The following is a 27,392-nucleotide window of genomic DNA, read 5'->3' as shown; positions in this document are numbered from 1 at the left end:
TCCCATGCAGGCCCTTTGCCGTCTCCCCTATGTTAGCACAAGTATGCTGCGGTCCTTACTTTGCTTTGCACATGTTACAATACACACGTATTTTGCTTTGTGCCACTCTGTGCTTTCACACATTACTTACTGTTATTCTGAGTTCTGTATTTTCCTGAGATTTAGTCTGAACACCGTAGACCAGGTCAAACGACATTGCCCCTTGTTATTATGTTTTTGTCAGGCTCGAGCACATTGACAAAACACACACATGCAGCTGTTGTTTGGGAACATGTACTCTTTGTCACGTAGGTATGCACAGACAGGCAAATAGACAGACGAGATTGCGACTACACCTGAGACGTAGAACTTTCATCTGTGCATGCTAAGTTATAGGGTCTGCTGCAAGCACCCAGAGATCTCACTCTTTTTTCTGTAGAAGGGGAGGGGGCTGGTTCACCCTGTCTTATACAATGACAGCTCCATGTATGATTTATGGATTACTTACTATGCTGACCGTATATGTGTTCGGCATCTTTTTACTTGTTGTGGCACATATACTGCGTACTAGAGCATGATAGTTAAAATAAATATTTTAAACTTTTCTCGTGTCTCTGTCAGATCTTATTGTGGACGAGTGTAAGAGCAAAAGGGTGTGTCCTGCCACCGTGTTCCCTGAGAGAGTCAGGAGTGTTGTGTCCTGGGGTGTCTAATCACTTGTTCCTCTGTGAGTGAGTAGGAGGGCAAGTGAGACACTATAGTTAGTCGGACGCGAGCTCATGGGTGCTAAGGTGGTAGGATGTCTCAGTTGCTGCCTACTTAGGTTCTATGGTGCCAAGCATAGTTCTATGATTTAACAGAATCCCTGCAACATGGCGCTGCCAACGTTTGGTCTGGTTCTTATTTACTGGACACCTGCTGCTCATTCACAATACCCTCACACCATTGCACGGAGATGTGCGGGGGCTTTACCTCCTCAGTTTGAGGGTACTTCCTATTGCTGTAGGTTTTTCAAGCTTGGATTTAAAAGTTTATAACCCTTTTTTGTGCTGCTGTTTGAATCCCTTACGTTTCCCTATGGCTCAACCGGTTGCGATTTCAGGTCATAGCCGTGCGGCAGTAACTTTTTGCAGAATGGGGTCCCAATGCGGGATCTACTGTTGTTTTTGTGGTCGAAGTGAACCCTGCATACCGCTTCAAGGTTTTTAACTACTGGGTTACGTTCCACACTGTTGATGCAAATGATAATACTTTTCATTCTTATACAGTAGCTAATGTTCCTGCGGCTTATCGCCCTTATCTGATCATTGAGCTTTCTCTTAAGGCCTAGGAGCACCAGATTTGGTTTAATGGCACCCTTCCCCATTCTATTGCTTCTGTTTGCATGGTTCCCTTAAGTATTGACTGGGTACATGATCTGTTTTGGGGGGTTTTACTCAATATCCACATTATGCCACTGCGGCGTATGTCCATTTGTTATATGCTCAAGTCGCCTATCTGTATAGATGATTGATTCGATTTGTTGCCCGTGTTTATCTGGCAGCTCAGTCTGGGACTGCACCCCGTGTGCGGGCCCCACTAGGTGGGTGGGGCTTGTAATTAGGCTTGTTATTACTAACTCTTATTATGGGCAGACAACCTCTTTATTGCGTAGACTTTCAGTTTTGGATTGCTGGAAAAATTGATCAGCTTGTTGCTGTTTTCCCCCTCACGGGTCCTGTAGAGAAGCATAGGATCCTTACTACGTGCTTGCCTACTGGTCTGGTCCTCCCCTTGGCCAAGTACAACACCTGGGAGACGGTGTTTGCTACAGTGTATACACTTTGTTATGGCACTCACTTGATGAGCGTTCTTCGGAACATTCTCAAACATGTATAGAATGAACATGGGGCAGACCCTGCCCTAGATTTGGGGATGAAGCTAGTGGGTAATTTTCCTGTAGTCTCCGAAAGGATTCTTTCCAATGTTAAAGGCGAATCAGCATCTTTGATTATACGCCAGCGACTAACTGCTGTGGCCGTAGCCGACGTGTGCGTGAGTTATCAGTCATTATTTCTAATGTTTATACATCTTTAGGACGTAATAGTTTGGGGTCCAGACCATCTACGCAATCCTTGGGCAAATCTCCTGAAAATTAAGGTCGCCCGATTTTGCCCAAGAAACCTTGGAATAATTTTAGGCAACAACAGAAGCCCGGGTCTCATGGCGGCTCTCTGCCACCGGACAATTCTGAACGAAGATAGGATTTGTGTGATTGCACTAAAATTAAGACTCCTGACCGTTTCAGGTTCCTGATCCTGGTTCCTTTCAGGAATCGTCTGATTAACAATATGATAAAGGACTGCGACAGGATCGCAGGCAAGGCGAGTCTGTGTAGCCTAAAGAGGACACCCAGCACCTCCTGATAGACTTTATTATTTAGATATTCAGATTGAAGGTGATATTAAACGCACCACTAATGCTATTCTTTGGGACAATTTTTACTTCTTCATACAACATTTTATTAGCGGAGGCCGATTTGCCTCCCGTCCCTGAAAAGTCGCAGCATGCTTATGCTTCCGAGTAGGCCCTTGCTGTGCTCCTACCCTGTACTGAAACGAGGTTGGTTGGGATGTGGACTCTCCGCAACATGTTATTCCGATTCGTTCCACCCCTCAACCGCAACCTCAATATCTAATTAAACGTGACGCAAGAGCGTCCGTTAAACATGTTCTTACTCAGCTGGAGCATCAGGGTGTTCTTGAACACTGTGTCTTTTCTATGAATGATCCTCTTTTTCCAGTTTTGAAACCTGACAGCTCTTATCGCATTGTCTTGTATTATAGACATTTGAATAGTCACACGCTCACTTTTGCTGTGCAGAACACGCATAGTACGGCCCTGATTAACAATATCATCCGTAAAAAGTTTTAAACTACGCTGGACATTTCTAAGGGTTTTTTTTTGTCACACCTTGGCTCCAGAGAGCCGTTATTGGTCCGCATTTACCGCCCTCAGTTCCCAGGGATGATACTCGTTTACCAATGGGATATAGGAACAACCAGGTGTTTTTGCGGCACATATTGTGTCCCTTTTACATGATATTGATCCTGACGCTTTATTCTGTGTCAATGACATATACCTTACCGATGATGAATTGAATCCGCATTTGGTAGGGTGGATCATATTATTATGTGATTCGCTGAACTTGGCTACAAGTTCAGTAATGCAAAGTCTCACACTGCGTTTTTTGCTGTTCTTTTTCTTGGTTGTGAATTAACCCATGAGGGTAGAGGTTTGGCTCCACATTTTTAGGAGACATTTGCGCAATTGCACCCTCCTTCTACCCTCAAGAAATTGTAGTCTCTGCTTGTTTTTTTTAATTTTGGCAGGACTTACATTCCTGAGTAGGCTTAGTGAATTAAACTCCTTTATTTTTTAATACACTGGTCTTTTTCCGCTTCCTCCTGGCTTCCAGAGCATACGGCGGTCATACGCGACCTACAGCCTGATTTACTTGCTACGAAGTTTTTACAGACCAGGCTTATCACCACTAATTTGGTCATCCGGATAGTGCGGGTGCAATTGATTTTACTTAGATCACGTTCAATGAGGGTGACATTGTTGCTATTGCTTACAAGTCATGGTAAATACATCTTTGTCGTTTCACCTGCCTGCCTTAGAGGCGGTCACGAAATCTAGCATTCCAAATTCTAAAGCCCTTCACCCATGTTAAATTCAGTTCAAAGTATTTGATGTCTGTTGATGTTTCCTTTGTTTTTGACCCTTCATTGGAAGCACAAGAATTTCTTCAATATGAACATGTTCATCCTCTGCCTTCTATGCTGATCAGTATAAATGTATCATTTACACTGTTGGTTCGGCACAACCGGCCATTGGTTCTAAGCAGACTTATTCAGCAGCTTGCGCTATTGTTGTAGGCAATATGATTGATGGAGTTTTCCACTCCACTTTGATTCATACAGAGTCTCTAGGTGACTGTAAGGCATAGTTGGCCAAGGTAAAAGCGCTGCTTTTGGCTCTCGAGCATTATGATCCTGAGTCGCTAACTCCAGTGGTGTGTGATTCTTTCTACTGTGTGCAATCTTATAATGACAATTAAGGAAAATGGGCTTCATTTAAAAAAAGGAAAATGGGCTGCATTTAAAAAAAAAAAGAAAACTGCTTTATTTAAAAAGCAGTCCCAGACATGGTGGTCTGCTGGCCCCAGCAGGCCACCATCCCTGGGACTGCTAGCCATTCCCAATGGGGTCGCAGATTGCGCTTGCCTCATAAATATTGATGAGGCATGCACTTTGCGACCCCATTGGGAATCGCAAAACAGTGTCTCAGAGACTGTTGTACATTGCATATTGCGAGTCGCAAAGCAAACCAATTTGCTAGTCGCAAAATGCAAGCGTCGTACATCTGGCCCAAAAGGCTTTGGGTAAAGGTGGCTGATCTTAAAGATCGCCTACCACTTACACATGTTGTACATACATTGGGCCATCACCGTACGGGAACGCACGTCATTGGTAATTCAATGGCTGATGAAGCAGCCAAATCTGCAGTAGCCACGACTAGAGTAGCCACGATTATGCGCTCTATGACTAAAATTGATGATGCCATCTTGGCTGCTATAGCCGCTTGTCGCAAGGGTATGGCTTTTCCTCAAGGTTTCCTTCTAAATATACGTATCAGTTAACTACTGACAAGGTTCCTTTTGTGATGATTCCTGGGGTTGGTGTTCGCTTGATACCAAACCTTAACTGCAGACACTCTTTAATAACTGCCTCTCATGAAGGCTTAGCTTTTGCACATGCAGGGGTTGCGGCCACTGTTTTGCTTTGCAGCAACGTTACTGGTGGCATTGTCTATATCAACAGATTTGCTGATATGTCTTAGTAAACTGCACACACAGGCACTGCAGTAGAAGGCCTGAGACAGGGCTGAAAAGCTACTTCAATAACAATAATAATATGATTTCTAAAGTGCATAGCTACTTCATTTGAGGTATCCCAGCGCAAGGTACATACATGTCTTGCCTCTATGCCATTATCAAAACCCCCTGCATCCTGGACTAAAGAACCAGGTTTTGAGTTTTTTCCTGAACAGGTTTTCTGTCTGGGCCTGGCAAACTGCTAAATGCAGAGCATTCCATAGTTTAGGTGCCAGGATGCCAAACGAACTCCCACCCATGCGTGCTTTCTTAAATCTGGAGATGTTGCCAGCATCTCCCCTGCTGATCTCAGGTTCCTCAGTGGAACATAAGGTCTCATAAACTGGTTCAAATATCGAGGACATTTGTTGTTCAAGGCCTTGTGACAGTAACACAAGGCTTTGAATGAGGACCTCTGTCTCACAGGTAGCCAATGGAGCTGCTTGAGTGCTGCCTCTATATATGCATTCTTAGACAATTTCACTATAAGTCGAGCTGCTGCGTTCTGCCCTCTTTATAGTCTATTTATCCTGCCCTTTGACACTCCAATATATAAGACATTATAGTAGTCCAGTCTTGACACTATCAAGGCCTGAACTGCTTCCCATTTTCTTTAGCATTTTAAGAATTCCTAAACATTTCCCCATAACTGCAGTGATTTCATTGTCAAACTACAGTTTTACCCCTACCCAAATGCCGAGATTCTTGACCATGAGTTTGGAGTCCGGAACCAGCTCCTTTGGCCACCCGGCAGTTGACCAGATGTTTGAGTGGTTGCCCAAGGTCAGAACATCTGTCTTTTCAGCGTTGCGCTTTAGACAATTTGCGTCCATCTATTTAGCCACCTCTGCCAAGCAGAGGCATAGGAATGTGGCCATATGCTTGGAATGTTTTGACAGCTTAACAATGAGCTGTGTGTCATCTGCATTTGACATGATCATAATCACAAATCAGCTCTTGCCAAAGCCAAGCGCGACTGGGGCGATAAGAATTGGCAGGACTTGCTGGTTGCAACTAGATGCAATGATAATCGCTCATTTTGGCCCATTATTGCCCATGGGAGATTAAACCGCGTAACTACACTGAAATAAGTTATCCAGCCCGAGAAGTCGGTAGACCACTTTACTATGCTGTATGACAAAGGAGAAGCTATCCTTTCTGTGGATGGTACATGCAATCTAACCCATTGTCAATTTACTGAGATAGTAAGTGGTGGAAACAATGAAGGGCCATTTGTTAGTATGGATGACACCCTTAAGTCAATAGATTGAAAACAGGAAAATCCCCCGAGCCTGATCGGATACCTGGTGACCTATACAAGTCTGAGCCCCTTGTATGGGCCCTATATATCAACCTTTTGTCCAATGTAATAGCCAATAGGGGAGAAATACCAGAAACCTGGAGAGGGCAGAGATAAAAAACAATATAAAAGTAAGGAGATGCCTCGGTTCCATCGAATTACAACCTATTAGTTTAATAGACAATTTACAAAAGACGTTTTGCTAGGCAAGTTCTGGATAAGCTGCTAATATGAATGGAAGAAAATAAGATTTTGTCACCTTTCTGAGCTGGAGCTTAGTACATGCGATCAGGTGTTCAGGTTTACACTACTCACTTGGAAATATGTACTACTAAATAAACATAAATTGTATGTAGCTTTTGTTAATCTTAGAGCTGCTTTCGACCTTGTACCCCGGGAATCACTCTAGAAAGCTTTAATAGGGATGGGAGCCTCTGCAAATTTGGTAAACCTGCTTGTAAGGTTGCATGAGGGAACCTATGCGCAGGTCAGGTGGGGTAAACAGGTCGAACTAACTACTAAGATTCCCATTCGGTAGGGTGCGCCAAGGTTGCGCACTCGCACCCGCATTATTCTCTCCTTCATGTAATCGGAGTTGTTAATGAGCTGAGGGACTGTGTAAACGATTCTCCAGTGCTGAATGGCAAAAAAACACCAATACTGCTCTTCGCATATGATTCCCTATTAATGTCCAGGACACCTATAGGCCTCCAGAGCTTGCTAGATACATTTTTCGTCTTCTGTGTAGCTAAGGACCTGGAACTAAATGTGGAGAAAACCAAGTTTATGGTTTCTATGGTTTTTGGCAAGATAAAGGACAGAATAAGAGTAGTGAGAATAGCTGGGAAACCATTGGAGAGGGTAAACACTTTTGACTATCTCGGGGCTAGGTTGACTGACATATTATATTAGGCTGGGATCCACAATTAGATAAAAGCTATCTGACCCTATGCCGTAAATCTAAACCTATAATTTCTTTCCATAAACAGACCCTGACTTGGTCAATAACCCCTGCCCTGGAGGTCTATCAGATGAAAGTTAAAAAATGCAGCACTATACGGAGCAGAGATATGGGGCCATGTTGATGCATATAAGTTGGCAGTGTGTGAGAACGTATATGTTCGATCCCTTGCATCTGTTCCAACTAGTACTCCGCTGATCCCATTGTATTTTGATCTTGGGATGAGGATAATGGGGGATGTGGCCCCACTAAAACCACTGATGTACTGGCTGCGTTTGTGGACCATGGCAGAGCCTAGTGAATACTGCAAATCACTAAGAGAAGTCTTAAATATAAGCGGTGCCAAACGAATCCCATGGCTACTCCATGTTGCAATTTGGTGTAGATCTCTAGGATTGACTGATTTACAATTTAGTGTAGATCTCTAGGATTGACTGATTTATAGGATTGCCCTGAGCGGATTAACAAATCGGACATAGCTGCTGTAAAAGCCAAGTATTTAACTCATGTGGCCGAACGGTATGCTTATAGTATGACTGCAGGGCGACTAACTACTGAGTTTTTAAGTTTTAAGTCTTATCCTAAGTTCAAGCCCTTTCTCGATTTGACTACACCATCAGAGTCAAAAGCCTCTTTGTGAGATTTCGCCTGGGTTTCTTACCCTTAGGTCTTTCCACATTTGGGCCACCAAATCAGACTCTAATCTGCCCAGCCTGCGGCCAGGCCACAGAAACTGTTGAGCACATTCTGTTTTTTTGTGTCGAATATTGCTTTCTTCGATGAAAGTGGATTCGACCTGTTTGCCAAAACCTGGAAGTTAGACGCTATTTGGTCTCTCGGAGGATTTTAAAGACCAACACATCGCACCCTATTGTCTTTGCTGTAAGCAGAATTTTATTGCATGTCTGGTTCAGGCGACAAAAACGTGAGACTTAGAACGCTTAGGAGGCTTCTTATACTAAATGAGATTTAATTATGTCCAAGGTAGCTCGGATTTTGTTACTAGAGATATCTTATTATGATTACTCGATTCCATAAGGCACAAAGAATGCTATTAATTGACTGCAATTTTAAACTGTTTTATGGAAGCTTTTATGTTGCTTTCATTCGAGAAATGGGAAAGAATATTTTTATTGATTGTTATTTATTGACTGTGCATACTTAGGTGGTTTGGATTAAACTGAATAAAGTTAATGATGATGACACAATCATAATCCCATAGCTTTAAGTTACGATCGCCAATAGTCACACTTATACATTAAACAGGGTTGGGCTCAACAAGTAGCCCTGCGGCTCCCCTTGATTCTGTGGGAGCACCTTCGACTTTTGGGGCTTGGTTGGGTCCAGCAGCGGTTTCTTTAGAAGCAGAAACACCACGGCATGATACCATCTCTCAGGTACCTGACCGGAGTTCAGGGAGTTATTAATCAACTCACTTAAAACCAGATGGACCACTTCGAGTCCTCTTTCCAGAATGGATGGAGATGCTGGATCTAATGGAGAAACTGATTTCACTGACGCCTATATTGTGGTCAGTTCTTTGGATTTGCTGGACCTGAAACTGAGCAACCTCAAGCTGTCCTCCGACCCGTTGAACCAAACGTTTAAACAGGGGGCGTCTCTCACTACTGCGGGAAACAAGTCTAATATATTAACTACCTTTTCCAGGAAGAACTGTGCCAAAGCATTGTACCTCTGCTCTGTTGGTGTAGTCATAGCGGAGACTGAAGTTAAGGAGAATAGTGACTTCACAGTGAATAGCTCACAAAGTGAGTTTTGGTCTGCCTGAATTTTAATAGTGTAGAAATCGCAGCAAAACTTTGGAATGCAGCAATGATAGGTTTTAGTTGCTGCCTCATAATCCCTTTTACAGGCGTGGTCGTACTCTCTGCCCCATAGGTGCTCCACCCATTTGTACTTCTTTTTTAATACTAATAAGCCCTCATTAAACAAGTCAGCCAAGTGTCCTAGTCTATAGAAAGACTGATTTTCTAAATGAGCAATTTGGTCCAGTGCCCCATTAATCCAAATGTCTACTTGTGTTTGGCTATATCGGTACATCTGTCTAAACTAGGGCAGCTATTAGCCAGGGCGCCACGAAGAGCCGAAGGGGTAACATTGGCCCTTCGCCTGGCTCCTACTGCAGAGACTAATTCAAGACTTTTATGCGAGTCCTCATAAGGGACCGAAAAGGGGATGGCAGAATGGTCAGACCATGCAATTGACATAGGCTGCTTAACAACTATTTCAGCTATATTTGAAAAGACATGATCCAATGTATGCCATGAGATGTTACATGTTGAAGGAGCTGCAAACCCCCCACGTCAACAACCATGGTTGAAGCTGCGGAGCAAGACTTTGTATCAAAGTGTAGAATAAAATCTCCAAACACCATGTAATTAGAATATCGAAGTGCCGATGGGGACACAACATCCGCTAGCCTCACAACAAGGTGGATCCCGGGTGGCAATAAATGAAGACTCCTGAGATCATGCAGTTATCAGTCCGAGCCAGACCAACCCACTTCTGTGGGTGGCATATTGAGTGCTGCAGGTCCAATAGTAGCATTTGAAGTACAGGCCCTGGGTATATGGTATAACAATTTGCAACAGGTGACCATGCTCCTAGCTGAAAGAGATCTACGCAAGCTCTAGGGAGTTCTCATCACTAAGGCAGAAAACTCTGGACAGACCATGAGCATTGGCATGGCCTACTCCTGGTCTGTGTTCCACCCTGAAATCTATACCCTATAGTGAAATGGACCACTTCAAAAATATTGTATTCTCACCTCTCATTTGCATGAGCCACCTGCGGGGCCTGTGGTCTGTCTGAATCAGGAAGTGAGTGCCAAACAGGTATGGCCTCAACTTTTTCAGTGCCCAATCTACAGCAAAAGCTTCTCTTTCAATAGTACTCCACCTCCATTCCGTGGGGAGTAACCTCTTAGAGATGAAGGCGACAGGTTGGTCTAGGCCCTCCTCATTAAGTTGGGATAGTACTGCCCCTATTCTATGCTCTCGAGCATCTGTCTGAACGATAAACCCCTGGGAGAAATCAGGGGCCTTGAGCACAGGAGCTGCGCACATGGCTTGCTTCAGGGTGTCAAATGCAGTTTGGCATGCCTCTTTCCAAATCACATTTCTGGGCTGCTTCTTCAAAATCAGCCAGGTCGATGGAACAATAATGGTGTCATATCCCTCTACAGACCTCCTGTAGTACCCAGTAAGGCCTAAGAATGCTCTTACTCAGAGTCGGACTTAAGTGACTGATACTAAACCGTTGACCAACGGATGGTTTGAGAATTGTTGGTATAATCCGGGATGCAACTGATGGCCAGTGCGATGCCCCACGTGACAGCTGTGTTGCTTAATTGTGAAGCTGCTCTCTGAATGTCTGTGCACGCTCCAATGGTCGAACTGTTGATATACTCAATGCCAATGTACGTTGATTTGTGTTGAAATTTTCAATAAAAAGATTTTCAACAAAAAAAAAGAATGCTCTTACCTCAGTCTGGGTTTTTGTGGGCAGCCAGGCATGAGAGTTTCTATCTTGGCCTGAAGGGGTTGCTTCTACCCACCAGGTATCTCAAGTACACCACAGACCCCTGCTCTATCTAGAACTTACTTGCCCTGATTACAGAGCCTGAAGCACTTCCTGGCGATGAAAAAGGTGGTCCTTCCAGCTGCTACTGAAGGCAGCTGTATCATCCAGATAAGCCTCAAAGAAGGTCTCCATACCAACAAGGACGTGGTTCTCCAGCCTTTGGAAGGTGGCAGGGCTGTTCTTTAATCCAAAAGACATCACTCTAAATTGATAGCGGCCCTCTCGAGTGGAGCAGGCTGACCTCTCCTTTGCTCCCTCTGATAGGGTGATCTGTCAGTACCCTGATGTAAGATCAAAGGGACTTAAGTACTGGGCAGTCCCTAACCTGTCAGTGAGCTTGTTCGCCCTGGGGATGGGATGAACATTAGTCTTTGTCACATAATTTAGCCCTCTATAAACCACACAGAACTTCAGTTTAGGTGTGGTGCCCGCTGGGCAGCAGAATCACAGGACTGAAACAGGGGCTACTGGAAGGTCCAATCACCCCCAACTCCTGCATTTTAGACACGTCAGCCATAATGCTGGCCCCCCACCTTATCTGACAACCTGTAAGATGTATTCTTAACAGGGATGTTGTCCCTTGTGTCTGCATCATGGGTAGAGTCCTAGGGATAAGGGAGAACAGAGAAGAGTATTGGCCAAACACTTGGTGGTAGGCTCTCTGTTGTTCAGGAGTTAGAGTGGGGGAAAGGGTTACTCCTTCCACAGCCCCTGTCCTTCTCCTTGGAGTCCAAGAGTTCACTTTCCTCTTCTTCATCAGTCACCAACCGCATGGTGAGCTCTAAACTCTCAAAGTGTGGTTTGAGGAGATGTACATGTAGCACCCTTTGGGGTTGCTTGGGAGTCCAGAGGTCCACAGGGTATGTGACCTCACCCTTTCTTTCAGTCACCTTCTATTGCCCATTCCAACGCTCCTGAATGGCCTTAGCTCTTCCGGCTCCATCACCCACACTTTTTGACCAGGTTGAAATTCCACAGTGGTACAAAATTTGTCATACCACTTCTATATAACTTCCTGGCTGACTTCAAGGTTATTGGAAGCTTGCTTATGTAACTTAGACATCTGGCTTCTGAAGGCCAGCATGTAGTTCACTACATCCAGGGATACCTTCCTGGGAGTTTGCTCCCACCCTTCTTTCACCACACTAAAAGGCCCTCTGACTGGGTGCCCATACAACAGCTTGAAGGGGCTGAAACCCACTTCTCCCTGTGGCACATCACAATAAGCAAACAACAAGCATGGTAAGAGAAAATCCCACTTTTTCCCCAGGGCCTCAGGCAGCCCCCTGATCATGCTTTATAGGGTCTTGTTGAACCTCTCAACAAGCCCATTGGTTTCTGAATGGTAAGGGGTGGAGAACCTATATGTTACCCCCACACTACTTCCACATTGACTGCATATAAGCAGACATAACGTTTGTCTCCTGTCTGGGTGTGAGAGGGAAGGGCGGAACACAAAACAAGGAGGTCTTATGTGAGACTGTATGATGGTGTTGTTTATTTGGGAATCACAAAAAAATAATAAAAAGAAAGTCCAATAATAATCCGGGCCTCTCGGGATATGGGTATCTTCCTGGTCAGGTTTCACTTTTGGGTCTTCTCTTCCTCGTGGGGCGATGGTGTGGCTCTTTCCCCGGAGTAGGAGGAACTCAAAAGAAAGGAGAGAGAGATCGGTCAATCACACATGTCCTGGAAGTAACCGATAACGTGAGATATCTCACGCCCTACTGCCGTAGCCGGAAGATGCTCCGAAAGGGGAGTGCAAGACGGTGAAGGACGGGAGAGGGAAACATAAATAAGAAGGCTAGGGGCAACAGTGGCCTTTTCTTCAGGCCGTTTTGTTGGCTCTTGATTCATATTGGTGCCTAGGGGGTCGCTTTTTGTGGCTACACAGACCTACGGACACGTAATACTCAAAGAAAAAGATGTGGGGGTCAGTGAGGGGATGTGATATATGTGCCCGTTTTTACTCTAGGTGACAGTCGTGCAGTCCCGTGAATCCGCCACCCTCCTCCCTCCTCTGTGCTGCCCCCTGTTCCGTTTTACGTACCGCAATGGCCGCAACTCTCCGGAGCTGCGGCGGCTTACACGTGTCCTCCGGGGGTGTCCACCACTCTTCGGACCACTCCTCCCATTCCACGTTGCTTCTTTCCTCGTCGGGCTGGATTCCTTCGTCTGCTTCTCTTCCGGGGTCCCGGCGTCCTCCGGTCGTCGTCGTCGTCTCCTCCTCTTCCTCTATAGGGATTCTCCTCACCGCCCTCTCCTTGTTTGCATCATCCGGGTTTTCAATGGGAGTCCCCGCCTCCTGAGTCCACGCGGTGCTCCGGGATTGGTGGGCGTCGAGGAGGCGGCGTTCCCGATCCTGTAGGTGAAAATGACTGAACAGTTTTAACCCCTTCCTGGCTCTGTCCCGGTCGGAGTTAGTAATCGGCGCTAGGGTATGAGATGTAACGGGGGCCAGTGGTGGGGTTAGAGCCTCCTCTATCTCACACTGATACAACTTCTTAGGGGAAACCCACTCGGGTAAAAATTCCCTGGGCCTTAGCCAATGTGGGTGTAGTAGTAGTTCTCAGAGGGATTGTGTCTGGGTACCTAGTTGCAAGACCCACCAGAACCATGATGAACCTGTTGCTTGATGCAGTCTGGGGATCCATAGGCCCTACAATGTCGATGCCCACCCTCTCAAAGGGGGTGCTAACTACAGGCAGCAGGTTAAGGGGGCTTTCAGCCTCTGCCCTGTCTTCCCATCAGCTTGACAGGTCACACAAGCCCTACAGAACTCATCTGAGGATTTCTTTATCCTGGGCCAATAGAAGTGGGATACAAGCCTTGCAAAGATCTTGTCTTTGTCTATACGTCTTGCCAGGGGAATCTTGTGAACCAACTCCAGATGGAAGGCCCTGTAGCATTAGGGGACCACCAGGGCCCTGGATGTCCCATGCCCATGAGCCTTAGGCTCACTGTACAGGAGGTGGTCCTCCCAGTAAATGTGGTGACTATCAGAGGCATCACCTGGTGCTTGGGCTTCAGCCTGTTGCCTCATGACCCTAATGGTTGGGCCCTCCCTCTGTCCCCTACAGAACGCCTCCTTGATGGTTCATCCTCCGACATGCCATCCAGTAAGCTCAGGAAGGTCACCAAGAGAAACAATGTCTTCCTAAGTGGACACCGGGCAGTCACCGCAGGCGCCCCATCCATCTCACTGGAAGTACCATGCCCTCTGCCTTTCCTCTTCTTAGCATCTGGCTGGGCCATTATTCCAGGCTCTAGCACTTCTTGACTCCCTTCCTGGGCAACCATGGCCTTATTGTGGCACAGATCCACTCGGGTAACCCTTAGATCGCCACATGAGCCTTGAGCTTCTCTTCCTTCCAGGTAGTGTACTCCAGCTCATTACCTAACAAAGAGTCCACACTAATGACAGGGTACACTGCACCTTTCAAAAGACCTAAAACCCCTCTCCACACAGATGGAACCAGGATCACAGGATAGTGACCCTCTCTGTTGTTAGCTACCACAACTTGGTGAAATGCATTAGGAATTACCTGTTGTGGGGAAACCAGCTGACTCCTGAAACCAGGTGCTGACAGGACTATACTTAAGAACTATAGGCCTATCTCTCAGTTGCCCTTTCTGGCGAAGGTTTTGGAGAAACATGTTCTGTTAACTCTTTCAGCATTTCTGGAAAGGCATGAGATTCTCCAGGTCCACCAGGCAGGCTTTAGAGCCCACCATAGTACCGAGTTGGTTATGCTGTCGGTCGTGGATGAACTCAGACGAAAAGCCGATATCAAAGAACCTAACGCCCTGATTCTATTAGATCTGTCAGCGGCGTTTGACACTGTCTGCCACCAAAAATTACTTTCCCGTCTGGCAGACCTGGGCATTCAAGGTCAGGTCCTTAAATGGCTAGAATCCTTTCTATCAGGACGAACGCAGAGGGTCCAATTAGCCGAGCAGGTATCAGACAAGGGCAACATTTCTTGCAGAGTCCCTCAAGGATCCGCACTATCCCACCTTCTCTTTAATATATACCTGCAGCCCCTGGTGACCGCGCTAGCCAAAATGGACTGCAGAGTGTTCAACTATGCGGATGACACTCAGCTTATCCTAAGGATTGAGAATTCGACCCTTGCTCAACAGTCTGCTCAGAGCATACTCAGGTTCACGGTTGGCTGGATGGCGGCTAACTCCTTAAAAATTAATCCCGATAAAACGGAGGTCCTTGCCATTTCAACTAAAGGTAACCCCTGAAATGATCTTTTTTGGCCTCAGGAGTTAGGATCCCCTCCCTTGCCAGCACCTGTGGTAAAAAGCCTGGGTATAAAGATCGACTCTGAGCTCTCTATGACTAACCAGGTTAACGCAGTGGTCGGTACTTGTGTCGGTCTGCTGCGACAGCTGAGGAAACTTGTTCCCCTCCTCTCGGTCTCGACCATGAAGACAATAGTAGCTGCTACGATAGTCTCCAGACTTGACTATGGAAATGCACTATATGTTGGGCTACCTCAGAAGTTGACAAATAAAGTGCAGATAGTCTTGAACGATGCAGCCAGGCTCATTTTTAGATTACCTAGAAGAACTCATGCTACCCCTCTGCTGAGTGAACTACATTGGTTACCCATTAGGCAAAGAGCCAAGTTCAAGGGTCTGTGTATTACACACAAAGCCCTTTATGGACACGCCCTGGAGTACATAAAAGAACGTGTACTCAAATACAGGACGAGTGCTGCGCTCAGCAGAAGCCAGCAGACTAATATGTCCTCGCTTTAACCTCGCATCGAAAGGAGGCAAAGCCTTTTCGATCCTCCTGCCCCAACTTTGGAATCAGTTGCCCGGAGAGCTTCGGAAGGAATCTAGACTTCTCCCCTTTCGTGCAAAACTTAAAACCCTCCTCTTCAGAGAAGCGTTTGATCTGGTGTGAATTCTTTTAGCATCCTAGGACCTAGCCTGTTTCTGTGGTCTTGTTTTTTCCTCTGTTTGAGCGCTATGAGACCTGTCGGTATATATGCGCTATAAAAGATTGAATTAACAATAACAACTCCTTACCATAGTCATACTGGCTCCAGTATCCCTCTGAGCCTCAACACCTTAACCATTGATAGTGGCCCATTGTGTATACTTTGTAGTATTTGAGGGCCCATGGATCTTTAAAACCATCTCACTATCACCCAGGGGCACTAGAGTAACCCCTGTGAACTTCCCCCCAGCACCCTCAGTTAACTAAAACAGACTCCTCCCAAAGCACTATACTAGCCACCCCTGGAACCTATCCTCCAATTGGAGGTGGTGCTTTTTTCTGGGACACGTGGCATCCCTTTTGTAGTGTCCATACTCGTTGCACTCATAGCACTTGATGGGCTTGGGCTGCTGACCTTTGCCAGGGTAAGTTGTCTTCTGGTGGGAGGAAAGGGAATGTGAGTTGTTTTGGGAGCCTTTAGAGAACTCAGTCTTTTTAACTCCCCCTTCCTTCTTCTGGTTGAGACACTTGCCATCCTTTTGGAAGCCTTCTACCCCAGATACCTTTTTGGACACTCTGGTGCTGACCCAGAGGTCCACCTCCTCAGCAAGCTTCCTGGTGTCAGTAAGCTTGCTATCAACCAGGTGTTTGCGTAGCTCTAAAAAACAAGTATCAAGAATGTGCTCCTTCAAAAACAACTGTTCATAGTCATTAACTTTGCAGCCCCTTACCCAGCTCGTCAGTGCCTTACCAGCATAATCCAGAAAATTCACTCAGGTGTGAATCCAAACTTGCTGACTAAAATGGTCTTCATCGCAGTGTTGTTGGCTGGGTCCCCACCTCTACTGTAAGGACTGTGTCCCTCCCCACCTTGGGCATGTACCTCCAAAGCCTACATGCGAAATCCTATGGGACTCTGTGCACTGTCGAAGACACTTCATAGGCTGCCAACCATCTATATATGCCCTCCCCCACATTGTAACTGGGCACCATATCTTTTGGGATATATAATCTGAACTCATGTGAAGACACTGCAGGTATGCAACCACAATTATTGTTTTTGCTGGACCGCACTTGAAGGGCTCTATTATCCAGCTCTCCGAGGCTTAGCTCATGGGCCATCTTTCCTTCCTTCATGGATGGCCTCCTCTCCTCCAGAGCTTGCTCCTTGTCAAGCTTAGCAAGGGCAAGGGTCTGCTCCTTCCTTGTCCTTCTCCTTCTTGGCAAGGTCTAGCCTTAGTTTCCTCTCCTCCTTCCTGTCCACCAGATCCTCTGAGGACAGGCTCCTTGAAGAGACACTGCTGCCTGCTCTAGAGTGGACTACTGGTCCTGGGAGGAAATTGCTCTCTCCCTCTGTAGGCTGCATGTCAAGACCCTCTGTCAAGTCCTGCTCTGATCTTTCCTCAAAGATCCCTCCTCATCTACTTCTCCTTCAGGGTGGGCCTCTGCCCATGCTCTCGAGGCTTTCTGTAGCTCTGCCTTCTTGGCACTTCCCTTGTGGAACACCCCTTGCCCTGGCAGAACCCCTTGAGCTGAGCCACTGCATATAATCCCAGGGCCTGAGTGAACCCCACAGTCCTTAGTACTCACTGCGCACGGTCTTTGCTATGTCTAGTTAAATTGTGATTTTTACCTTGCTTTTCAGTAAATATAGTTGCAAATTGCTGTATCCGCATGTCTGAATTTGGATTCACAAATCTAGTAAGGAAAAAATTCCTTTATTTAGCTTTCTACTTTTTTGATGGGATATGCCCTATTTCTTCAGAACTGATTTGCATTTGGAAGTAACAACCCAAATGCATGAACCTAGCTTCATCCACATGAACTGGACATCTAGGGCTGTGCTTAATGTTACTCATATGCAGAATAGATGAGGACCAGTGTTCATCATAAATCGGTATTATACTTTGAGGAGTCAAGCCCAGCACATTATCTGTCTCTCATGGCACCACTTAGATCCACCTCCCATTTCGTTTATCATTGATATCTATGTTATTATTAAAAGTGCCCCGGGAGCGAAGAGGGTGTGTGCACCTCATTTTTACACCCTGAGGCACTTTTGTATTAAAGAAGAGGGGCTGCACACAAATGTGCGGCCTTTCTATAACACGGATTGAAGATTGTGCAAGCACACATGTAGCGCCATCTCTGCCGGGTATTTCCTCATTTGCGTTGGAGGAGTGGTGCACATGAGAAAATTCTTTGCATCTGCGCCATATTATAGGCACAAGCACAGAGGCAAAGAGGGCGTCAAGTGGCTAGCTGACCTTATGTCACATAGGAGGTGGCGCATAGTCAGTGTGCTCGCCGAGAGTGTTCTTTAGCAGGTGGAAAAGCGGTGTCCAAAGATAGCCCCCTGCAGGCAGGTGGAGTCTCTCACTGCCGCCACCTGCAAGTTAATCTGTGCTCCCCCTTTCAAATCCATAGTGGATTGTCGCCTGTATAGTGAAAGGCAGACCGGATGCTTCACACAGCCTGTCTGCCTTTTACTAATCCGCTGCGAGTTTGCGGCAGCTCTGGGGACAGTGCATTCATTATAGTAAAGCATACTGACCACTTGAATGTGCACCATTGCACAGACCAGGGCAGGGCAACATTCGCAACGAAGTGTAACATTTCGGTTAAAATGTAAGCGTCAAAACCTTCATTTTCTGGCAAGGTATTGATCAACTTATCCTAGCTATGTTATCAGTATTGGTGGCACCATACCCAAACAGTGGTATTTACCAACACAGGCTGCGTTTCATGAGTAGGGCACCAATTAAGCTGTTAAGTTACATTACAGGGCGTTGTTTAGTGCAGCGTTTGGCGATTACTTTGCCTTGGGCGATCATATATATTTAATCATATACAGAGTATACTTGTGTGAATGAGTAGTCTACAGTGCGCAAATGTGAGCTACTGCAACTCTGCCTACTCGGTTACATAAAGCATAAAGACGGTGAGTGCCGCAGGGACTATAACAGCAGTGTGCACCATGTAGGAGGATCAAAGGTCCGTCCATGGCGGTTCCTGCAAGATGTTACCACTCAAGTGAAGGTTGCCAAGTTAAGCTGGTGCCTTACTAGCACACTTTACTGTTCGATCCCTCTTCTAGTCATCCTTGCAATAGTTAGCATTACTTGACCTCCTTAGCATTAATATGCATATCTATCTATCTATCTATCTATCTATCTATCTATCTATCTATCTATCTATCTATCTATCTATCTGTATATATATATATATATAGATAGATAGATAGATAGATAGATAGATAGATAGATAGATAGATAGATAGATAGATAGATAGATAGATAGATAGATATACATATACATATACATATACAAATCCACGTAAATAGGGAATATATGTACCAGTAGAAGCTACATTTATTCCATTGGACAGAGATGTGATATTACTAAATATGTTCTTATATTCATTGGTTATCCTGATTGTTCCAAGTGGTTAGAAAAGGTGATTGCCTATTTCATAAAATGTTTGTAAAATAAAGTATACTTGATTTAGGCTCAGCTAAGTGCAGCAGTCATGCGTACAGACTCGCGCGCGCACACACACGTATTAATGTCTCCCTCTCCTCAATTGCTGCGTTTCTCTTCTTCCTCAAATGTCTTTATTGTTGCACTACCAGATTGTGATACTGTCACAAAACTGTTGCTAAGCAACAAATGTGGATACAAGGACTAAACGAATAGCTGAAGGGAGGGAGAAGTGTTGCACCATTGTAAAGTAACCATAGCAATGACCTACTATTACTGAATAAAGAATTAACATAAACCAGTGTCAAAGTATAAAATATATGGCATACATTCTGAGAGTTCTAGCTGTCCGTGCAGCTTTACTGGTGTACCCAGCAAGAAGCAAGACGTGACACCTCTTTCAGAAACGATCACTCGTGTGATCAATGGATTCTTGTGGCTTTATTGCATTGTTGGAGTCATGTACGAAGAGGTACTTTGGTGTCCGAAAATGGAAATAGAAAGAACTCGGTTGTGCGTTAGGCATTACTGTAGAGTTTGCACTAAATGGAAGAAGGTGTTGGAGAACTGTCACGCATTTTTCACGCTATTACGTGCACGATTTGTAATTTCAGAAAGGTAACAATTGGTTGGCCTTTAACGTCTGTACCTCCTGTAATAAGGAGAAATATGTTGTTGGCCTGATATACAAAACCATCCACATACTAAGATGAATTGTAGTTGATCTTCCAATCATCGTTGACGAGCATGTGTGATTGTGTCTAGAAGCGCCCCCTCCCCCCCCCCCCCCCCCCCCCCATGGAAAAAGAGTGCTTGCCAGGAGAGGGCGTCCACTCATCAGCTGCCGCGCTTAGGCTATGGGCGGGGTCGTCCAGAGCTCCCTGCAGTAGGGAATCCCCAGACAGTGGCGGGTGGCGACCAGAAGCCATCAGAGCTGCCTCCAGAGGGACACCTGCTGACTTGTGAAATTCATGAGGCAGATGCTGTTGGGATTGTGGGCTAACCATCCACGCTATGCCGCTCGCAACCTGTGCGGTCTTTAACCTTCATTTCGGTGCAACTTTGTGATACATTTCAAATTGAATTTTCTGTCAGCCACATTTTTGGAAGAAACCTATTTGCAACTAAAAAGTCGTTGATGCAGCCGTATCTTTTCAGCTTGCTTTTAATATTTTTTATTTGTGACAAGTTTGTGTATTTTACTTTAGGGATTTAAGAATTTCTGACAACATGTGCTAAAACATGTTCTCAAAAACGTATTAGATACCTTAAAGCACCTGTTAATTTCGATACCAAAACTATAAATTAAGGAGTGCTCAGTTAAAAAAAAAAAAGTTCCCCGTGTGCAGTTCTAACCTGTGCTTTAAGTGGGCATGGACTGTCAGGTACTAATTTGAGAGGGAAAGTGTCTGCCCAGCTCAGCACTGGTACACTACTCTTAATGAGAGCGTTCAGGCACTTCTCAGTAGCAAGCAGATACTCTAGGGTAATGAGTACGTGCACTTCTACATTTCCATGTAACGCTGGTCATAACTGAACAATTGTAGGCACAGTGGCCCAGCATACACCAACGACTTCTCTTTTGTTTTCCAGGTACCGAACGCCATGAACTGACCTCCTGGAAGAGTTTCCATTCCATCTTCAAATTCTTTACAGAAGCTCTAGAGACAAAGAATGCTAAAGTCAAGCCAACCCCAACCCGGCGATCCAACAGAATAAAGCATGAAGAGTTGTAAGGGAATCCTGCAGACCAAACGCGCTCCTTCGCAGACACGGCCTTTTTGCTTGTTTTTCACCATGCAGCTTCCCAGTTCCTCATTAGATTGTTTTCTTCATACTGCACAAGGTCGCCATGTATACATCTAAATAGCGTTTTGGATTATTTCTAGATGAGTGCAACTGTCAAAGCAATATGGGTTCACTGGCTCTGCTTCCTGTGGGCTGTAGCTTGGATTGTGCGTTGCCCATGAGTGCCCAGATTAGGTCTGACAGTGGCACTGTACAGTACAGCATGGTGCAGCTCTAATTGCCCTGACACAGTCATTCACCTACTTTTCATGGCCCTGCACTTAGCATGATTTCTGAAGCTTACCTGCATAACCCATCCATTTATATTTCTTAAAGGCTGAATACATTTTTGGGGAGTGGTTACATTTGTTAAAGAAAAATAGAAAAATGCTCGTCCTTTTAGCTGTAATCATTTTTAAAAGGCAGGCCATGCTTAATTTTTGCTTACAATAGATAACATAAACGTAAAATTATAGTGCACTGTTAGGTTTAAAAAAATGCTTCAAGCCATATTTACCAAACTGGAATGGGAAGCTGTGTGGTTTTTACAAATTAAACATTTGTTTGCGTACGGTATCAGCATGCAGATTCCCTTTTGAGACCAGAGAAATCGACTGTGCATTTAACATCTGCTGAAAAGTTGATTTTTTTTTTTCATCTGTGTGATTTCTGTTTTTTGTGAATGCTCTGTTTTAAGATAAGGTAGATATGATTGTTTGGCCCATGTCATCGGATGGAAACAAGAAACAGACATGTAAATTAAGCCTGTTTTTGGTTCCAACGGATACTCTGAGACCCAGCCCCTTTACATTGACTTACCTGCTAGCCTCTTACACTTCTACTTTAAAGGGAACAAAAGCACTGCTCAAGGAATGAAATGAAACATTAATGTAGTGTTTTACTCTGTTCGGGTTCAGGGTCAATGAACTTAGACCTCAGAAACTTTGAAATCTCTACCTTAAAATGGCAAGTGCCTCAGTGGACCATTTTTTGAGAATTTCCCCATGGGCGTAAATGGATGAAGAACGGTGGGCCGGATCTATATGGGCTAGCATGAATTTAATTACACAGAATTCTAGACCTCACTGTGAATTATAACAACAAAAGCAACGCATATTAAAGATTTTAATGCAGATTTTAATCCAAAGAGATTTTATTATTCAGAGTTTCTCACTTGGAATATCCCCTATTATTTTTTAGCGCACGTTTTTATTACTTTTGGACCTATTTTTATATCGGAACCCTTTATACTTCCTTACAGTGATAGGAAAGTCAAGTACCTGGGAATATATGCCAGTGAAACGAGAAAACAAAAGGTTTATTCTGAATGATGCTTTCTTCATAGGGGCTGTGCCTCTGAAGCAGGGATGTCGAGCCCCCACTCGGGTTAGTGCTTGCAGCGTTGATGATGTTACCAGAACGCAGTTTCTTGGGGGTGTGCCAAGGATGCCTACCTATCGATGATAAGAAAGTAACGAAGGTAGCACAGTCCAGCCCTCTTTCTATGTTGCTGTTCACAAGATGTTCACATGAAACACTTGAATGAATGCAGTTACTCCTATGTACCATATGTACTTGTTCTGAAATGAAGGAAGACTTTCAGTAAGGGAGACCTCTGAGTTTTAATGTATAGGGCCCTGCATTCCATTGCTTCGTTTGGGATAGGAGCTTCTATGAAACGAGTTCATGAACTTTTCTCAGTTATTGTTTTGTGAGCTGTCGGTTAATGAATAGCAACACGAGCGATTTGCCATTTCTCTTACTTTTTTCCTTCTGAATCGTTTCCTTTCTGTTACATATGACAGGGACCTATAGTGTTGATTGTCAAACTGAGTTCCCCCCAAACATGGAACTAATACAAACACATCTGAGAATGGTAGCGAAAGAAGCACCCTTTGTAGAAAGGCACACCAACCACAGATATCATTTTCTTGATGTGGTGATCTGATGATCAACACTCGGCATATCTGAATATTTGAGCACGGACCAGATGTGATGATGGTGTGTAGTCTCTCTGATTTATTTTTAATATGAGCGATTGATTTGTGTTGTTTTTTATCCAGATGTGCTCCCTTTGCCAATTCCCGCTTCTTAAGAGGAGCCAGGAAATACTCAGCAAAATAATTTAAAAGACGCATACTCATACATTAAAATTTTCTATTCTCCAAAATTCCATATAAACCAAATTGTCTGTTTTTATGTTTGTAATGGAAAACGTACCATTGGTTCTCTAATGAAATGTTCGAAAATTACCCTTTTGTAAGTTACTATCACATGCCTTTGCCTAACTTGTGGTATCGCTTGTAAAAATTAATGAAGCACATAAGTTCTTACGAAATGTATATTTCTGTTTACACTCAATTAAAAGAACGTTTCTCTTCTTATGGTGTGCAGTTGTTGTCTCTTACCTTTTAGATACTATATGTATTTATGTTTTATAACAGTGCATGAGATAAATTGGTAACCTATTGAGCTGTTCGAGTATATTTTAGCAGGGCATTCCAGTTTCTGAATTAGGAATAATTTTCCTTGTACTGCCCTTTATGCAGAAATGCTTCATAAGATTTATAATTACATGAGGCCCATCTTGCCCACGTTTGAGATGGATACTGATACAATCAACCTTACACACACATACATAATCTTTATTTGATAGTTAATTAAAACCATTTAAATGAAGTAATACGGTGCACTCCAATTCATTAAACAAAATAGAGATAAATATATACTAAAATACTGGTAAAATGTTAAAACATTGTTTGAGCCTACTAACAGCGTTGCTCAGACTCCATGGCGGAATCAGCGTTAAGAAACAAAAATTGATTTAGAAAATTGATTTGAAATAGATTTGATGGTTTTTGTGTATGAATATACCTATTTTGTTTATTGAGATTACATATGTTCTCTAATGTATGTATTTGCCTTCTTTCTATTATGCCTTTTTTCTATTTTCTCTTTCAATAAAAATGATTTGAAATTAAAAAAAAAAAAGAAACAAAAATCTAAATTTAAGGCATCCTAAACATCAATTTTTTTAGCAAAAGACATGATGACAAGTGCTGTATGCATTAGACAGATCACATAATTGTTTTTCCTCTGGAGCTGCTACATGCCTTCAACCATTAGACGGCTTTTTATCCATGGACTTCGAGAATCTCACTGTGAGTCTTTAGTCTATTCCCTGGAAGCAGTGCTTGATTGCCTCCTGGCAAGATGGAATATTCAGTTCCCGGACTAATGGTTTGAGCAGCAGCCTTCTTTCCTGCTCAAAGATAGGACCGGCGCATAGGACAAGGGCCAGAGACTCTTTCGGATAGGTTCAAAACTGAAAAGAGTTGTCAGTGCGTGCATGTTTCCACTTATGAGCCACTCCTATATCAAATGAACCCATCCAAAGTCTTTGACATTTTACTTTGAAAGTCTTATGGTGGGGCAACGATAGGTAATGTTGTGGCTGCAAGTTTGTATAGGTGGCTACAGCAAATTGATTGAGTGTCTTTTCCTGTAGAATATAGGTATGCCCTCTGCGACAATGCTTGTACCATAAAACCGAATTCCAAACAAATTTGGCCTTCCCGGCTAGAATTTGGGGATCTAAAGATTGATCTGAATAGTATTATTTGGATCAAGTTCAGCCATCCTCCAAACTTGTCTGGGAAAGTTTCAAGACCATAAACTAGTGAAGGCAGATGTTTGCCATTTATCACCTGCAATAGTGGCAGAAGGGAGGGGCTTGTATGTGTGTTTGCCACTTTATTCAGTGCAAATAAGATCCATTTAGCCTTGTTTTGGAGTGCTTCTATGTCGTTTGCTTACCCCTGAGGCTTCATATTCAACACCAAGATATTTGCAAGAATCAGCCCCAAAATCACTTGTTGCCCTAGTTTTCATGTCCAAGAACGCCTCTTCCCGATCTGGGAGAAGATGACAATTTTAGTTTTTCATATGTATAGAACACAGAAACAAGCAGAAAATCTGTGCCAGGCGCTTAAGAGGGCTATATGTAGGAAACACTTCTGGCCTCCAATCAGATAGTTTTGAGATCAATTGCTTTTATACATGCCAGTGTTTCAGATATATTCATGGTATCCGGCACCGCGTGAGTTGCCAGTGTCTCCCCAAATATTATGGCACAATTATAGGTAAAGTGTGTTTTGCAGAAGCATATTGTTCGCTAAATTAATTGACTTTGTGTTGTGGTCCACTAATACTTGTTTAAATAGCTCAATATAGTGCTCCTGTAGTTGAGTCTATTGGTAAGAAAATGAAGGGAACCTTTTTAGACTAGTTATATGAGGATCACATGACTTTCGCAATCATTTCACCTGCAAAGAAAAATATTTATGTGATAGTGCGGATGTCCAGGTAATAGATATGTGTAACTATAACAACGAAATGTCCTTGCTGTAGCACACTACAATGCCTCTCCATATTGCTCAGTAAGACCCACTCTCCCTCCCCATTTGTTTTTTTATTATACCAGTTTGTTTTTCATAGCTTTTGTTAAATTTTAATCCTTTGTTTTTCCGCTTTTTAATTTGGTACGCTTGCTTACACTATTCACTTTTGTTTTCTTTTCCACCGCCACATTTTTTATTTATGTGGTCTCTTATGTTGAGATTTTTGATTTTGTATATTTTAGCCATTTTAACATGTGTTTTTTTGTGATTTTTGTAATTTTTGTTTATAATATATTGCGGTTTGTATTTTATGCTGTCCTTAGGAGTTATTTTATTTTGTTTTCATGCGATTTTTAGTTTGCTGATATGCCTTTAGTTTTTTTTCCCCCAGCATATTGTCATTGTGTTTTTGTATCAATCACCCCTTTGTTATGTTATTATTTTCTTGCAAGAAAAATTAAGGGAAGTTTTATGTCTTTTTTTTTATGTTGCAAATTTGTATTTACTCTTTGAAGTGGTTTTCATTTTGAACTTTTTTAGCTCTTAAATTCAGACATGAGTTCTGTTTTTTTCTGCATTTTTATTGTTTTACACTTTTAAGATTTTTGTTTAGCCTGATCTTTTTCTATTTTGTCCACTTGTCTTTTCACTGACTTTTTATTGTTTATTAGTCCCACCACTGTTAATAATTTTTTTAAAGTTTGGATAGTGTATTACTTTTTGTTTTGCCCTTTCCCTAGTCTTTAGTCATTAACCGCTTGGGTGCTATAGACCAAAGAGGATGGAATGGCATGGTGAGCCAAAAAACGATGGATTTAGGCCCAGATCTCTGTACTGGGGTGAATGTATGACATTGTTCTGCATTCTGTCCATCAATAGTTCTTTTTGCATTTGTCACCCGAGTGGGACGGGTATGCTCAGACGTGAGTCCCGTGCTCTCCTTGCCACTGGAATCAAGCTATCCTGGCTGAAGAGGGGTGAAACCCCGAAACCCGTCCTGGGATGCTTGTTTCCAGTCCAGGGAGGACCTGGCCTGGCAGTTAGGGCTGGACTGTACCCATAGGGCACAGGGTCAAGACTGATTTGCATATGGCTGGGTCCAAACTGGAATGGCATGGTGAGCAAAAAAACGATGGATTTAGGCCCAGATCTCTGTACTAGGGTGAATGTATGACATTGTTCTGCCTTCTGTCCATCAATAGTTCTTTTTGCATGGGTGCTATAGACAGCTCAAGCACATACTAGCACTTGCGGCAGGAAATCCCCCTGGTACGAGCACCAGAGGGATTTCCTTTTTTTTATTTCACTTCGGGCTGCTGGAACAGAGCTTCTCCAACACCTCAAGGTGTTTTTATTTTTATTTTGTAATGACGATCGGCGTGATCACTTTCACTGCTTCGTTGCTCGGGATAGGCCGCCGAGCACCGATTCAGATGGAAGAGGTTTCATTGGAAAGGGGAGAATTCCAGTTTCCAGTGGTACCTTACCCTAGTGGATCCATGCTTGGGGATTGTCGCAGGAGGGCCCACTAGACCACCGGGGAGTGGATTTTGAGGGTGGAGCGACCCCCTCACAATGGGCTAAAGCTCCCATCCTCCCACAGGCCAAAACACTTTCTGCCCAGGGGCAAATTGGAGGTTGGTACCTCCAATCTGCCCTAGGGGGCAAAAGTCCATTAGACACCAGGGATTTTAATAGGGGCATAAATGAGTGGTGAATGCCCACCCAGGTAATCGGGCCTAGCCCCCACCCCTCACAAATAACCCCCAGTAGTCTTTCTGCCCCTCTTGGGGGCAGATTGGAGGTGTTGTTGAGGGGGAGCGACACCCACGCAATGGGCTAGTGCTCCCCCAGGAGAAATGTCTGAGTTTGGTTGGTTTCCCTGGGTGGCCATCGATCTCCGGCCAAATAAACGCTGCTACCCCATTGCCAAATCGAATCAATTAACCAGACCCTGTATTACTCCAGCTTTCTAGTTTTAAAAAAAAGTGCGGGTTTACTAG

General features: G+C 44.0%; 1 protein-coding gene across 2 annotated transcripts in view; it reads left to right on the top strand.

Moving 5' to 3' along the window:
• ARB2A (ARB2 cotranscriptional regulator A) overlaps positions 1-23,373 on the top strand; it is a 1,780,167-nt gene extending 1,756,794 nt beyond the window's left edge. For both annotated transcript variants that reach the window (XM_085632474.1, XM_085632472.1), the window contains exon 12: positions 20,795-23,373. In XM_085632474.1, coding sequence (XP_085488600.1) covers positions 20,795-20,937 — 143 coding nt within the window. In that variant the 3' untranslated portion in view covers positions 20,938-23,373. The remainder of the gene's footprint in view (positions 1-20,794) is intronic.
• The last annotated feature ends 4,019 nt before the right edge of the window (positions 23,374-27,392 follow it).

The sequence above is a fragment of the Triturus cristatus genome, chromosome 2_1 (genome assembly GCF_964204655.1).
Source record: "Triturus cristatus chromosome 2_1, aTriCri1.1, whole genome shotgun sequence".
NCBI classification, from domain to species: Eukaryota; Metazoa; Chordata; class Amphibia; order Caudata; family Salamandridae; genus Triturus; species Triturus cristatus.
This window is presented reverse-complemented; position numbering and strand designations above follow the sequence as displayed.